This window comes from Xenopus tropicalis, chromosome 4, assembly GCF_000004195.4.
Source record: "Xenopus tropicalis strain Nigerian chromosome 4, UCB_Xtro_10.0, whole genome shotgun sequence".
Taxonomy (NCBI): domain Eukaryota; kingdom Metazoa; phylum Chordata; class Amphibia; order Anura; family Pipidae; genus Xenopus; species Xenopus tropicalis.
Window position 1 is genome coordinate 82,920,845 of NC_030680.2, and position 16,443 is coordinate 82,937,287.

A 16,443-nucleotide genomic window follows, 5' to 3' on the forward strand; every position below is an offset into this window, starting at 1 on the left:
ACTTACGGTATTAAATTAATTGTAAATTCGGTGCTAATTCCCTCATCAGGCACATCTGGTACTGCAAACTATTGAACAGAAAGGGAGGAACTAATAACACAATGCTTTACTGAAGCAGTTTTGGAATTTTAAAAAGAAAACGTCCCTTTCCATTTAACCCTGTCCTTTACTATTTTACCCTATATAACTTTCATAAACCATTTTGGCACAGAAAGCTTGCAAAGCTTAGCTTGGTCTTCTAGTGATGTTGCCATCAATAAACTATAAACCTATTGGACTATATCAATGTTTGGCACCATAATTAGCACCAGATAGCTCTCTGCTGTTAATGCTGGATAAAGTTTCCAGAAATAGGGAGATACTGGTGCTTAGTTGACTGACATTATCTATGCTGCAGGGCAGTGTTTCAGGATTTTAGAGATAATTCCCTGTGGATAAATTTTCTACATATTAAGTTAAGCGAGACCATATATAAATTGTATTGTAAGGGAAGTGTCAAAATATAATGAAAACAAGCACTCCCCTTGGGAATGTGTGCACAAGTGCTGGAACATCCTACACCCACTAAAGCCACAGAGCCACAGAGTCTCGGCTGCTTAAAAAACTTTAAAATAAATAAATAAAATAAAAATAAATAAATATGAGCATCCTGAGGTCAAAAGACAGCAACTCTCTTTTTGTTGTACTAAAATAGCTGAAGAGAAAAGAAAGGAGAAAAGAAAGAAACATAGGAAATACGGGAAGGGGGGATAAACAGACAGGAATGGGGAAAAGAAAAGCATGCTATGATAAAAGATGGTAAAAAAGATAAAAATGTGAAAGAGAAAACAATGACTATGCATATTAAAAAAGGAATAAAGAGGAAGATATTTGGTTACACTACTAAAAACTCTTAAATGCAATGAGTGAGATGGAAAAGTGGCAAAAAAAATAAAAGTAATAATTGGATAGAAAATTAAAATATGCAATAATACAGATAAGTATAAATTTTACAAGGGTGTATTAAATATACTAAGTATTAAGTATTTTAAATATATCACTTAGTATTTTAAATGTTGGGCTCCTTCTTTCAATGCAGTGATTGAATAGGCTGCACCCATCCAAGTTTTTCCAAGCATTTGCTTTTAAGAATTAGCTAAAAAAAAATGTGTATTAATAATTAAAAATAAACTTACTTTGGTAATGTTTTCAAATGGTTTTCTCTTAATTCCAATATCCGCAATTTGCTGAGCCTAAAAAAAAATGATGTCAACATAAGAAATTAAAAAGTTGGGTTGGGAAAGTTACATATTGCTACTGCATTTGCTATTGCAGAAAGAGCAAGATTGTGTTTTTTAAGATCTAGACCAAGATTTTTTTTTTTTTTTAGAAAGTATTAGTTCACGGTTCATTGTCTTTCACATATGCAGTATGTTTGTCTCTGCTTCTATCCCTTTCTGTTAGTTGGTCAGTGTTACTTTAAACAGGTGAATCTGCTTTGTGAGTGCAGCAAGATATCACTGCAGCCGAACCTTCAACTTGGATACTTGCATCATTGCATTTGCTACCTCCTTCAGATTTTACTTTATCTGCCATTCTCCATGGGTTGTAATTAGTGATGAGCGATTCTGTCCCATTTTGCTTAGCCTGAAAATCCATGAATGGAAAATGTAAAAAAAAATAGCGAAACAGCGGAAACGGTGCCCATTTGAAAATGTTTTTTTTTTTTGACACACACGACAAATTGTTTTTACGCACATAATTTTTTTAAACGCATGCAACAAATTATTTCGATGCGTGCAACAATTTTTTGTCGTGCAGTGAATTTTCCTACACCAAACTTTTTTACCTGTTTCGCAAATCATTCCGCCAGTGGCAAAACACGAAATTTCCCTGCAAATCCATGCCTGCCAAAATTTTTCCCTCATCACTAGTTGTAATGGAAATTAAGAATAAGAATTTTGGTATTGGTTGAAGTATTGCATGTTGTCTAAGGACTGTTTTAGGTGTGTGTTTTGTGGTGAAAATGCAAAATGTCCCACTGATTCCACTGATGAAGCACAGAGAAGCAACTCACATTAAGCAGTTATCATAATAATTGCTGCTTCAAATGAAACACTCCATATCACACTGCTCTCTACTGTATAAAGTGTTAACTGGTAGGTGGAGGAGCTAGAGAGAAAGCAGAGCTAAAAGTAGAAAAGCATAAAGGAAGTGTGGAAGAAAGCAGAGGGAGACAAGAGCAAGGGAAAAGAAGAGAACACGGGCTCATAAATAGGAAAGTAGGTGGGAGTGGGAAAGTAGGAAGGAAGGATATATGACCATGGAAAGATACAAAGTGATGGAGTAGGAAGTAGAAGACTAGGGGAAAATGAAGAGAAGAGTGGAAATAAAGAAGGGTGGAGAAGAGGTGAATGGAGAAAAGGGGGAGCAGTTTAAAAGAGGAAACAAGGTAGAAACCCCCATATGTAATAAAAGGCCCAAAGTTTGCCCAGGAGCAGTAACCCATAGCAACCAATAATATGTCTTCTTTTAAAAAGAGTACATGCTACCTGCCGATTGGTGCTATCGGTTTCTGCTCCTGAGACTTAACTGTAAACTGCAAGTGTAACTGTGACAACACCAGGGGGCTGATTTACTTACCCACGAACGGGTTGAAATGAGTCCGATTGCGTTTTTTTCGTAATGATCGGTATTTTGCGATTTTTTTCGTATTTTTTGCGATTTTTTTGGATTCTTTACGAATTTTTCGTTACCAATACGATTTTTGCGTAAAAACGCGAGTTTTTCGTAGCCATTACGAAAGTTGCGTAAAATCTGGCGATTTTTCGTAGCGTTAAAACTTACGCGAAACTTTGCACCTTTTAAGTTTTAACGCTACGAAAAATGCGCAACTTTTCGCGTAAGTTTTAACGCTACGAAAAAAGCGCAACTTTTTACGCAACTTTCGTAATGGGGCTGATTTACTAACCCACGAATCCGACCCGAATTGGAAAAGTTCCGACTTGAAAACGAATATTTTGCGACTTTTTCGTATGTTTTGCGATTTTTTCGGATTCTGTACGAATTTTTCGGATCCAATACGATTTTTGCGTAAAAACGCGAGTTTTTCGTATCCATTACGAAAGTTGCGTAAAAAGTTGCGCATTTTGCGTAGCGTTAAAACTTACGCGAAAAATGCGCAACTTTTCGCGTAAGTTTTAACGCTACGCAAAATGCGCAACTTTTTACGCAACTTTCGTAATGGATAGGAAAACTCGCGTTTTTACGCAAAAATCGTATTGGATCCGAAAAATTCGTAAAGAATCCGAAAAAATCGCAAAACATACGAAAAAAATCGCAAAGTACCGATCATTACGAAAAAAACGCAATCGGACTCCATTCGACCCGTTCGTGGGTAAGTAAATCAGCCCCTTAGTATTGGTTGAATACAAAGAAACCAGCCCATACACATTTATCTCTGCGTAAGACCACTGTATGCAAGGGAACATGTACTACAGTAGTTTACAAGTCGTATGGGGCATGAAGTTTGTCAGTAATAAACTAGAGAAAAGCAATTGATGATACCACCATGTTTTAAGACCTGAATAAAACTATTATGGTTGTGATACACAAATTGGCATCAATGAAATAATAATGGCTTGCAGCAAATTCTTAACTAGTTTCCATTATTGGAAATTAGTGGAAAAAAAGCAGAAGAATTCTGCTAATTTTCAGTGCTTTTCAGTCTATTCACATTATGGGGTTGGGCATGAGATACCAGCAGAGGGATATGCAGATATTTTGTATTTATACCACAAACATCTTTAATAACAATATCATATTTTTGTATTTGTTACCTTCCAAAGTTAGCAGGAAGATACTCAAGAAAGGCATCATTAAGGTACAGCTGAGTCAAGTTAAGAAGCTGAGTAAAACCATCTGGGAGCCTGGAGAGAAGAGACACATTTTAACAGCATGCAGTCAAAACATTACTTCTCAAGTTTTTCTGTCAGATTTGGCATTCTGATGACTCCTGGCACCACAATGTGGGAGAAACTAATGTTTCTACTTGAACTTTGTTGAAACACTATAGAACTAACATTAAAACCTGTTTCACATTTATCATGCAAAACTGCAGATGCTAAAATGTTAAAGAGAATTTAAAAAATACCTACATTCTACAATCTACACTTTAGCTAGTAAAAGTTTTGCAATGCAGGGATTTCTAAGAAATACATAACAATTTTTCTTCTTTTATAATAAGGGGGTTATTTATCAATGTTCAAATTTTTTATTCTTTTCTGCGATTCAAATTTTTCGAGCTAAAAATCAAGAATTTAAAATATGGTTTCAAATATTTTTTATATTTGTTAAGCAAAGAAAGTAAAAAACTTAAATGTAACACTTTAGCATCTGACAACTTAAGTCATATAGAATAGGGAGACCAGATCACTTGAAAATTCAGGGTTATGTCTAAAAAAAATCCGTACTTGTGCATCCCTACAACATGCATTCATTAGATGTGTCCCTGATTTTCAAATGATCTGGTCACCCTAATATAGAAGTCAACTGGAGCTGTCCCAGGAAAAATTAAAACCATTTTTAATTTTAATTAATTTTTTTTCTTTTTTGAGCTTGTAGACAAATTTGAGGTATTCAAGTTTCAAGAGTTTTTAAAAAAATACTAAAATTTCACTAATTTGAATTTTAATAAATAAGCCTGCATAGTATCCTCTAGTTTTTCATCATTTATATTTATTACATTTTAGGCCAAGATCAAACATGTAAATACAAGTATGGGACCGTTATTCGGAAATCTGTAGACATACAGATAATAATAAAGCAGTACCTTGTACTTGTGCATAAATCCACATTGGTGGAAAAAAAATCCTATTGGGTTTATGCAGTGTTTCAATGATTGTTAGCAGGTATGGAGATCCAAATTACCTAAAGACCCCTTATCCTGAAAACCACAGGTCACATGTACTCTGGATAATAGATCTTATACCTACAATTACATTTTCTATAGGCCTCTAACATTCAAAATTAGGATATTTCCCTAGAACGGTTTTATCTTAAATTGCAATTGCTTGTCCTGGAATATATGTACTTAACAAAACATTTATTTTCTTTAAATCCTTGAATGATAAGAACATAGTAAAGATGTATGTAGTTATTTAGTAAAGATGTATCCTATATTTACCTGACATAGACATGTTAATATTATATAAAAATACCTTGCAAAATAATTAAACTGAATACAATTACATTACTAAGCAATCCAACTATGCAGTGCTACAACAATGAAATGTACAATCTATAAATAAACACTGATAGCTTTATGAGGCAAGCTGTGCCTTAATGAATAGATTGGAGAGATGCTCTCTAATTTCACATAGCAACTTCAGTGCAGCCTGCATTAAATTATCAACAAACCACTAATAAACAAACTCATACTGGATCCTCTACTATTTATCTGTGAAGGTAATGCAGTAGCACTTGCAATAAATGTACTTTTTCTACAGCGAGCCATTGCTAGAATGGCAACGAATACTCATTATAGTCAGTGCTATTTATACCTAAGTTAATAAAACTCAAAAGCCGCAAAGCCCAAATGGGTTTCACTGAAAGAATAAACTGTAAATATCTGGCAGAAATTTGCATTATCTCCATTTATGGAGACCAATGTTTTAGGCACTGATACTCATTGTTCATATATTGGAATGCAAAGTCTTATTTAGTGCATTGCGAGCTATATTTAGCTTATGTGACATTAGGGAATCTATATCTCCTGTGAGTGGTACAGTATTTGAAACATCTTTAGAAAAATAAAAACATAGAAAAAAACAAAAGAATGAGAATTAATAGAAAAATAATAATAGAAAACAGATGTTTGGTGCAAATAATATTGGCTGAAATAAGTGTAACAAAAATTAGTGCTTACTTTGAAATGGGGTTCACGCTGGCTTCAACTATGGTTAAGCATTTGCAGCATTTGATGTTTTCTGGGAATTCTTGAATTCCTGTAATCAAAAAGTAAATTATATATAAATAACATTTTCTGTTCATATAATGGGCACAAAACAATAGGAGAGAAGGGGAAAACCCATATTGTATAAATAGGGCTGAATAAGCAAGACAGCCACACTATTGGTATAAAGAAGTGATCTTTGGGGGGGACAAGGGCACAGAATAGGGGAGTAGAAGAGGCACGTGCCTAATGTGCCTAGCCCCCCCCCAACATTGCTTGCTAAGCACATGCCTCTTCTGCCTACCCCTAGTTCCAGCCCTGCCAAACTCCTTAAAACGTTAAAAAAGTCACTGTCGCTTTAAAAATGTTGTGCGGTAGCGTGCTTTGCAAATTTTTTAGCAGAACTTTTTAGCCTTTTTTTTACGCAAGTGTGCCTTTTTTTGACATGACCGCAATTTTTTTGCTGCAAAATTTTGCAGTAGTTTCATAAAACAATTTGCCAGTGGTGAAATGCGGAATTTTGCAGAAAATCCATGCCTGCCAAAAAAATTCACTCATCCCTACATATCACTTATATATATTGTGAGAGATGCAATGGGAAAGGTCTTTATTTGGTGTATTTCCACCAGTGTTTAAGGTGGGATACAAATGGCCCAAGGTAAAATGCCTGGTTTTACAGCAGGTAATGCTGTGTTGGAGTAAATCTCCCTTTAAGGCTTTGATTTGGCCAGCTGTAGGGAGCTGCCTGATTAGGCTGCAGGTGAGCAGCCAATAAAAGGGTTGTGTGAGTTACACAGGGGTTGGAGTTGGAATTGAACCGTGACTATGTGGAGGTCACTCTCAGAGCAGGGCACAGAGCAGGAGGGCTGCCTGTGTTAGGAACTCCCAGAGGAGCTGGGGGTGCCACCTGCCACTGCCAGGAAGCAGAGGGAGTGCTGACCGAACGAATGAGTGCTGAGAGGGCTCAGCAAGGCTTAGGGGCTGATTTACTTACCCACGAACGGGTCGAATGGAGTCCGATTGCGTTTTTTTCGTAATGATCGGTACTTTGCGATTTTTTCGTATGTTTTGCGATTTTTTCGGATTCTTTACGAATTTTTCGGATCCAATACGATTTTTGCGTAAAAACGCGAGTTTTCCTATCCATTACGAAAGTTGCGTAAAAAGTTGCGCATTTTGCGTAGCGTTAAAACTTACGCGAAAAATGCGCAACTTTTCGCGTAAGTTTTAACGCTACGCAAAATGCGCAACTTTTTACGCAACTTTCGTAATGGATACGAAAAACTCGCGTTTTTACGCAAAAATCGTATTGGATCCGAAAAATTCGTACAGAATCCGAAAAAATCGCAAAACATACGAAAAAGTCGCAAAATATTCGTTTTCAAGTCGGAACTTTTCCAATTCGGGTCGGATTCGTGGGTTAGTAAATCAGCCCCTTAGTGTGAAGCCTGAGGGTTCCAGAGCGTGGAAAATAACCCTGGAAGGTGAGAACCCTGAAGAAGGGACATCTCAAAACCCTGAACTGTGTATGAACTATTGTCTTTATGTTTCTGTTGGGAAGAATGGGCCCTTAATAAACCTGAGTTTTGCCTGAAGACTTGGTGTCCCTGTCTCTATGCTCCAGATCCTCTGCATGCCTGCTGGCCTACCATTGCTAATTCCCCCAAAATTGCATGTACAGGCATTCAGCATGTCACAATATATATATATATATATATATATATATAAAATTCTTAGTAAGTGTTGCTAACTGCATATCCTTGTTCTGTGCCGCAGTGATCTGAATGGAGACTACAGGTTATGTGTCTTGCTACCGTTCAGTCTCCAGTGAGGATGCCCCAGGTAATTGAAAACATCAGTTGCACTGATCCCCTTATGGTTGTGTAGAGCAACAGCAAGTGCAATTTGTACAAATGTTTTTACTGAAGGTGCAAGGGATAACCTAAGAGGACACTGAAAAATGATGTCCCACACATGCTGAAAGCATAAGGTCCGTAGGGAGGAAAGGGGAAAGAGTTTAAGGATACATATCACATCCTGGCAGCACGTCATGTTTTACAAGATTCTATCAAAAAACATCAGCCAACAATGCAGCTTGGCTACATAAAGATTTTTCATTTTGTGATTCTCTACTTAGCATCCTAGGATACTATGTTAAAGTACATATTCATGAAATATCTGCAATGAACCAGCATACCCTTAATATCGCCTCACACTTTAACTAAATTATGTAAAAATTGATCACACACTAAAAATATCCACATTAAAATTTACAATGTACCATCGGTAGTCAATGCTTAGATTAGATCAGTGGCTAATTAAAAGTAGGTCTATTAATTATCTTAATTACCATAAAGCAATTCTGTATTTTATTGATTTAACTTCTAAATTGTTAAAGAACAACTAAAGCAGGTTTCTAAAATTTGCAAGCCTTTGTGTTTACTCTGTGGAGTCTTTAAGGTAAAGAGTTATTGCTTCACCCTAATTTATAGCCCTCTCAGCATCTTGATAACACCTCATTCCCAGAGCCCAGCTTCTCAACTGCCTCCTATTGTAGCCAGGCACATTGTCTTTGCAGTGACCAGTGTATTCTGTCACTGAAGGAACAAGTTAAAGTGAAGAGGGATGTGAAGAGCAGGAGACATAACAGGAAATAATGAAACAACCCATGGCTGGACTTTTTCAGACACAATAAACATTAAATTAATTTTGCACTTTGTATTTGGCTCATCCATCTTTTGGAAATGGTGGTGTCTTAAATTATTTTCACTTTAGACCTTCTTGGAAGATATGATGTAGCTGATATATTTGGGACATCAGTATCATTGTTAATTGCAACAGTTAAAACAGGAGTAATATACAGGACCATAACAATAAACAATTAAAAAAAGAACAATAAAACTGTCTAGAAAATAGGATATTTACATTTTTTAACAAATGTTTATGAGTGAATCTTTACTGACATGCATCTTTTATTGGTAACTGAGGAATTTAGCAAATTATGAATTTTCTAGCATTGCATAACTTCATGTTTTTTTTATAATGGTGTGCGGTAAGCCATCTGAGTTCATTATACATGATCCAGTGCTCACAACAACAGCCAAAAAGGCATTATGCAGGTATTATTAAGCATTCAGTACCTTAGCCATTCAATTCTTATTTTTGTGTCCTCTACCACAGGGATTTCTCTCCTATTATCCAAGTGCTATTTTGACTATGGCTGTTAGGTGCATGGATACATATCCCACTGTGCTGAATGTGCATTAATTTTGACTAGTAGCAAGCTAAATCTACTCCACCCTTTAGGTTACCTGTTTTTAAAAGGGTGGGGTATTTCTGGGGTGTCAGAACCAATGGCTCTAACTTTATATAATGTATTGAATGTATCAGTCAAGTTCCCACTGACTCTCACTGTATATAATGTATTTGGGGTATGAGTAGTCTTTCTCTCTACTGTATAATGTGTTTAGGATGTGGAGATATAGTTTTTGGAAGTCACTGTACAATTATTTATAAGAATATTTATGGCCTTTACTGTACAACCTGATTTGGAAAGTTTGAAGCTAATGCTATATGGGGCAGCTTATTGTAGCTGGCAGGAAAAAGCCTAAACCAACCTTAACACTTCCAGTTGCAGTGTGTGCTGTACTCTTTAAAGTGAATAAGAGGCAGCATGGCCAGTTTTGGGTGTTCTCTAAACTAAAAAAGGGTTTCTCCACTGGCACCTATTAGCTTAAAGCATTGCAAACAAGCGAAACATGGAGCTTCTATTGGTTCAGGCAGCTGAATCCATCAGGAGAGGTGTCAAGGAGAGCTGTTACCTTGTTACATCTCAATTGCTCTTATGCCAGGCTGCACAGAAAAGGCTTAGTTAGCATGGGCAGGGGGTAGGTACCGGCATCAATTTGCATGGCAGCATTAAAAAGGCTGAAGATTATCAAAACACAATTCAGGAGGGGGGTCCTGGGAAATAACTAAAATGGATGACTGATGTCTTAATCTTAGTTAAATATCAAAAAACATATTTGATTTGATCATTTAAAAACAGCATTTGGAAAACAACATGTCTTCCCATCACAGTATCCCTTAAAGAGTTACAAGAGAATTCCACTTATAGCAAAAAATACATAATTTCATTTATGCTTTTAGTGTACACAAACTTAGTTTTTAATGTACTCAGCTTGCAGTAAAGCAAAGACGGTAGTACTGTAGCTTGTGATGTCTTAAAAGTCTCCTTTTCCTTGTAATCGTAAGAGGTTTCCAGGACACATGCAATTAACTCCCTGTCCCTAACCTGCCTATGGGATCGCAAAAGTGTCTATTCTTTTACAATGTCATCAGTGATAAGGTTGCTCAAGGCACACATCATGGTTACATTTTTATTTTTTCTGCTTCTGGCACAAACTTCTGAGTAGCTGTGAGAATGGATCATGCTTTGTATGTGTTGTGTAAGTTGTACAGACAGATCAGAATAAAGCCCAAGACCTATACAAGGGTCAATTTTAAATATGGTGCAGAGTTTCTGCTGAGAGAAAATGGTTGCTAGAGAAGCCTTCTCTTGCTAGAAGAAGAAATTGCCTTCTCTTGTTGAATCAGGCAGCATCACTTACCATTCTTGCTGATATCCAACTCTTTGAGATTCACTAAACTTGCAATAGTGGTTGGCAGGTTTGAAAGATCATTGTCTTGTATACTCAGCTTCCGAAGGGCCTGGCAACTGAACAATTGCTGTCAAGAGAAAGAGAGATTAAGTGAAGTTTTTGAAAATGTTAATCATGAAAAGCCTATGACACACAGGCATCCTGACCACTTGCTTGTCATCCAGCAAAAAACAGTGATGATTCAAAAAGCATGTGTCCATCTGTCACTACTTGTAATGTTAATCTATGAGAAGTACTCTGTCTGGCACAGAAAGACCAGTGACAGCCAAATTTTCCACACAAAAACACTCATTTTCCATTGGATGGCAGCAGTAATCAAAATGCTTCATATGATATAAACCTAAGAGCTGTAAAAATATATACTAGGACAGAAACAAAATGCATTCTTTATCTACTGTGAATTTATATGTACACATAGGCTGTTGAGAGCTGGTGAGGCAACTTTGCCTTTATGCACCCCAGTGTGCCCCAAACTAATGTTGAAACCCATCTTTCCACCACATTTGTACCATTAGTTAACTATTGGAGATCACATGTGTAAAAAAGGTATACAGTTTCATGCTGCTGTTTGCATAGCATTGAAATGCAGTTGTGATCACTAGCAATTTCATGCACAAATGAATTTCAGCAACCAGTAATGGCATAATCAGAATAAACAATTTCTAGACCCCTTATTGTTAATATTTGCCTGGAATAGTATTGGGCTTTTGGCTATGCCTATAAATAATCATATAAACTTGTGGCTTGGTTGAAGAAGGCATGAAATTGTATTATAGTCATCTCGCTTTCCAGGTTTCATAAGGTAAAATGGTATATGATTGAATTCAGTGTCAAACAGCTAAAGAATGTAAAAACATCACATAAGAATGCTTTAATGTATTTATATATATTTATGCACAACTTATATTTTTTTTAAACACATTTTAAAACCAGCATATATCTTTTTTTCCTTTTAAACATAACATCTGATTATGTACTCTTAGAATAAGATTGGTTGACTAGGTAAAGCTATTCTACATGGATATTAATAATGCAACGTGAGCACATTGGCAGAATTTGTATGTCACTTAATGGAATAATTACAAGAGGATGCCTAACTACTGTATTCACCATATGTTTGGTAGTAGAAGTGATTTTCCAGCTTGTTAAATTATAAATCAATGCCCCAGAAATCATAAATATTCTTATAGGAGGGTAATAAGTTTTATCAGTTCAGTGATGGACTTTTTTTTTTTTTTACAGTTGGGGGTAGGAAGCAGTTTCCCTAGCAGTCCAGTATTTAGCCAGGGGTATCAGGGTTATCTAGTCTTTAAAAAGCAGAGCCACCACATCTTTGTTCATTCTGTGATTTTATTCATCAGAGGAGGTGGTTTGCTGAAGAGCCTGATGCAGAGACAGGCCTTAGTAGGTAAAGTAAGTTCCAGGAAATTGTAATGGCTTGTTCTAGGAGTGAGAGGAATGGTCAGGGTAGTTAGTAAAGTAGTCAGAAGCTCCAACAAGGAAGCTAAAGAGAGTTAGTAATTGTAAGTACTGACTGAGCAATGAAAGCGTTAGAGCCTTTATGCTATGATTGATATTTGTACCATGTAACCAGCATGAGAAAAAAGATAGTGAACTAATCAGTCAATGAAGAGTTAATGTTTTGTTTTAAGAACCACTGGCATCCAATTTATTTGAGAGATCAAGTGCTGTAAGTTTATTTGGTGTGGTTAACCCTTTCTCCAGTACAGTGAGGACCCATCTTAGAGGAAAGCATGTAACATATGTTCTACCTGGAGTTGCAGGGAGTGGTGACTTGCCCAGTTCAATCAGAGGGCCTATATCTGAAGGTAATCCAGAGTGAGAGCACACTATCTTCATAGAGGTGTTACATTTGGTGCTGACAACATGGGGCACAAAGGGTTACATTTGTTATCTAAGGGTGAGAATTGATTGACAGGTGGTGCAGAGCACAATACATAAGGCTCTCAAAGCAGGGAGTGCTGCAAATGGTAGTGTTTAATGTGGAGCTAAAGGGAGTGCTTCCACAGATGAAACTGGTCCTGGCTGGGAGGCTATTTCGGAAGGGGTGGAAGATGAGGACGGGGTATCCCTTACCCTTCTGTTTAAAATACCCCACTGTATTTGGGCTTCTCCAAAGATTAGGCCAGAAGAAGAGAAATCAGTTTGGGTTTGGCCTGGCCGAAAAGTGGTCACATCGGTCCCGCATTCAACGGGTCATATTTCAAATTTCAAGGTGCAAAAGATGTGGGGGTATTATATGTCCTATGTCCCATTACTGGAGTATGAGAGAAAGGAACAAATGTTGTATGATTAGTGGTGGTTCAGATTGCCAGGAAAGTAAAGAGCCAGGAGGATGGCTGCGTAGAAATTTGTCAGGTGTTGAGGGTTGCACAACCTTACACCAGACTGTACACTGCTGTGATAAGAAAAATCCAAGGCCTAGATTTTTTAGTGCTAGGATGTCCTGCCCAATGGAAAAACGTTAGAAAAAACCCCACCCTAAGTACTAAATTTTTTTTAATGAGGATGTGAAGATGTGCTTCACTTATTTAGTCTTTTCAGTTTTAAATGTGATTGTATGCAGTTTGAGGCCTCTACCATCTAAAAGGTCTAGTTTATTTCCCATTCCCATTTCTCCTCCATATGCATTGTCTCTTATGGAGAATGGGACTTTCACTGGAATAAAAATTGAAGTTTAAGTTGAAATGATTTAAAATGTTTTGACTATTTTAGAGATCAAGTTCTGTGTGTGAATTAATGTGGTTAACCCTTCTACCAGAACAGTGAGGGCCCACCTAAGAGTAAAGGGTCACATGTAATGTGTATGTATGTATAACTTTATTTATAAAGCTCTATAAGGTTATGTATTGGTGTACAATATTACAATATACAAAATTACACACAGGAAGGACAAGTGTTATAATAAATGCAATAAATAAGTATAAATACACAGAGATTAAGTGCCATTTGGTATGAGACACAGTAGGAAGAGGATCCCTGCCCCTAGCTATCTACAGGCACAAATTAGAAGGTAAGAGTGCACAAGGTATGGGCATTTCCCCTTAAGTGCAAGACTAGACAAAATTATGTTTTTGTGCTCTAGAAGGTAGATTTTTCTTAAAGAGAGTGAATGTTCCCTACAGAGGAATTCAAGGATAGAGTTCCAGAGGTAAGGAGCAGCGAGATAGAACGTTTTAAGATGAGAAAGATCAGTGGGTGTGGATGGTGTAAAAAGATGGAGGCTCTGAGAGGAGCGGAGAAGACGACCAGGAACATACAGGGAGACCAGTGAGGAAATGTAGTGAGGCGCAGAGGAGTGAAGGGCTTTGAATGTTAGCAGAATGATTTTGTATGCTATACTTTGCTTAACAGACAACCATGCTAAAGAGATTACTTGGGACTGAACAGGTTCCCTCTTGGGAGAGAGCAGGACGATCCTGGCAGCAGAGTTTAAAGGAGACATTTTATATAAAGTTCATATTCAGTTATAATATTCATCCTCCCTCAAAATGTGAAATGATGCAGAAAGAAAGATGTTTTGAAACATGTTTACCTCCTCAAACTGTCATTATATGAGAGCTGCATACCCAACCTCTCCAGTTAGAAGCCGGTGGCCCAGAGCCATATACTGAAGAGACTAAACTGGAAGCTGGCATAAGGTCTGGGTAGAGCACACTTTTCAAGCAGTTATGGACATATTTGAACCCAAAGGTATTAAAATAAAAGCACTTCCTTCTATTTTACATTATTTTACATGGTTTAGTGCATTGTAAAAATTTATGGTATACAGTCATGGCCCAAATTGTTGGCATCCCAAATTTTTCCAGAAAATCAAGTATTTCTCACAGAAAAGTATTGCAGTAACACATATTTTGCTATGCACATGTTTATTCCCTTTGTGTGTATTGGAACAGAACAAAATAAAAGGGAGGAAAAAAAGAAAATTGGACATAATGTCACACAAAACTGCAAAAATGGTCTGGACAAAATTAGTGGCACCCTTTCAAAATTGTGGATAAGATTGTTTCAAACATGTGATGCTCCTTTAAACTCTTTCAACTTGAATGTGTGCAAGGCATCGTGAAATCTGAGGATTACCAAAAGGATTGTGGGTCGCACGGTAGAGCCCAGTGTCAGAAAGCTGAGTTTGCGTCCGAGATCTTGTTTCTTCCAGCAGGACAATGACCCCAAACATACGTCAAAAAGCACCCAGAAATGGATGGCAACAAAGCGCTGGAGAGCTCTGAGGTGGCCAGCAATGAGTCCAGATCTAAATCCCATTGAGCATCTATGGAGAGATCTTAAAATTGCTGTTGGGAAAAGGCCCCCTTCCAATAAGAGAGACCTGGAGCAGTTTGCAAAGGAAGAGTGGTCCAAAATTCCCGGTGAGAGGTGTAAGAAGCTTATTGATGTTTATAGGAAGCGACTGATTTTTTCCAAAGGGTGTGCAACCAAATATTAAGTTAAAGGAGCCAATTATTTTATCCAGCCCATTTTTGGAGTTTTGTGTGACATTATGTCCAATTTGCTTTTTTTCCTCCCTTTTTTCTTCTGTTCCAAACACACAAAGGGAATAAACATGTGTATAGCAAAACATGTGTTCCTGCAATACTTTTCTGTGAGAAATACTTGATTTTCTGGAAAAATTTCTGGGGTGCCGACAATTTGGGCCATGACTGTATATCCCCTTTAAGAGGGAGAGGTGGGAGAAAAATAACGGCATAAAATCAGGCGTTAGATGGTGATCTTCTCCGTTTATTTTACACAGCTTTTTACGCTGTTTTTTTGCGAATTTGTTTTATACAGCATAATAAATATGCCCCAGAGTGTACAGGGAGAACAGCAAAGAACCAAGTACAGAACCCTGAGGCACTCCCACACTAAGCTGAACTGGGGAAGAGCATTTGTTAGTAAAAGTGACAGAAAAGGAGCGGTTAGAAAGATAGGCAGAGAACCAGAATGCAGCTTGATTCCAGATACCCAGGTTACAGGTTGTTGTGTCTTGTCCAGCCAAGTCTGAGGGTTTACATTTGAAGGTAATGCAAAGTGTAAGCACACCATCTTCAAAAAGTTGTAACACTATGGGGGAGATTTATTAATCCATGAACGGCCCGATCATTCGTTCGTTCGTTCGTTCGTTCTTTCGTTCGGACTGTTCGTGTTCGGCCGATTTTTTTGTTACTTAACGCAACTTTTTCATACTGTGCGATAAAAAAAAAAAAAGCGACAAAATCGTATTGTCGCAACGAGTACGAAAGTTTCGGATTCATTTAAGCTTCGGTATGGTGACTTTCCTTGGGCCAGGTTGGAGCTGCAGAGTGCCATTGATTTCTATGGGAGGCTTCCAAAATCATGCACAGAAGGATCAAAGTCGGAAAGGTTTTCCTGCATTTTATGATCGTTCGGATACAAACATTTTGTGACTTTCGGATCGCCAATACGATATTATCGTGACAAATATGATTTTTTCGTAAGCATATTTGTGATATTTGCGATCATCAGAAATTATCGTATCCAATCCGAATTTTTCCCATTCGGGATTCGAACTCACGTTTTGATAAATCTGCCCCTATAAGTGGTGTCGCTATTACTGATAGGATTATAGAATCTTTCTGCTAGAGTAAAAAAATAAATAATGGATAGGGTAAGGTATAAATAGCCTATGTTTCCTTTAAGTAATATGTTAATAATATTTAAAGAAAATTTTATCCCTAGTGGGAAATTTAATCTCCAGGGAGCTAGTTGATAGTAAATATGTTTTCTCTGTCTAGTTAATCCATTTGGCTTGTCATGGTAACTGGTGTGTTTCTTCTGCTGATGCCCCACAAGGTACCTAGTCTGGAGAAG

At 37.2% G+C, this 16,443-nt stretch overlaps 1 protein-coding gene across 11 annotated transcripts in view; it reads right to left on the bottom strand.

Annotated features, from left to right (window-relative positions):
• lrrc7 (leucine rich repeat containing 7) overlaps positions 1 to 16,443 on the bottom strand; it is a 216,830-nt gene that overhangs the window by 104,576 nt on the left and 95,811 nt on the right. For all 11 annotated transcript variants that reach the window (XM_031900216.1, XM_031900220.1, XM_031900221.1 and 8 more), the window contains 4 exons: positions 10,543 to 10,660; positions 5,906 to 5,984; positions 3,819 to 3,908; positions 1,176 to 1,232 (listed from right to left, as the gene is read on the bottom strand). In XM_031900216.1, coding sequence (XP_031756076.1) covers positions 1,176 to 1,232; positions 3,819 to 3,908; positions 5,906 to 5,984; positions 10,543 to 10,660 — 344 coding nt within the window. The remainder of the gene's footprint in view (positions 1 to 1,175; positions 1,233 to 3,818; positions 3,909 to 5,905; positions 5,985 to 10,542; positions 10,661 to 16,443) is intronic.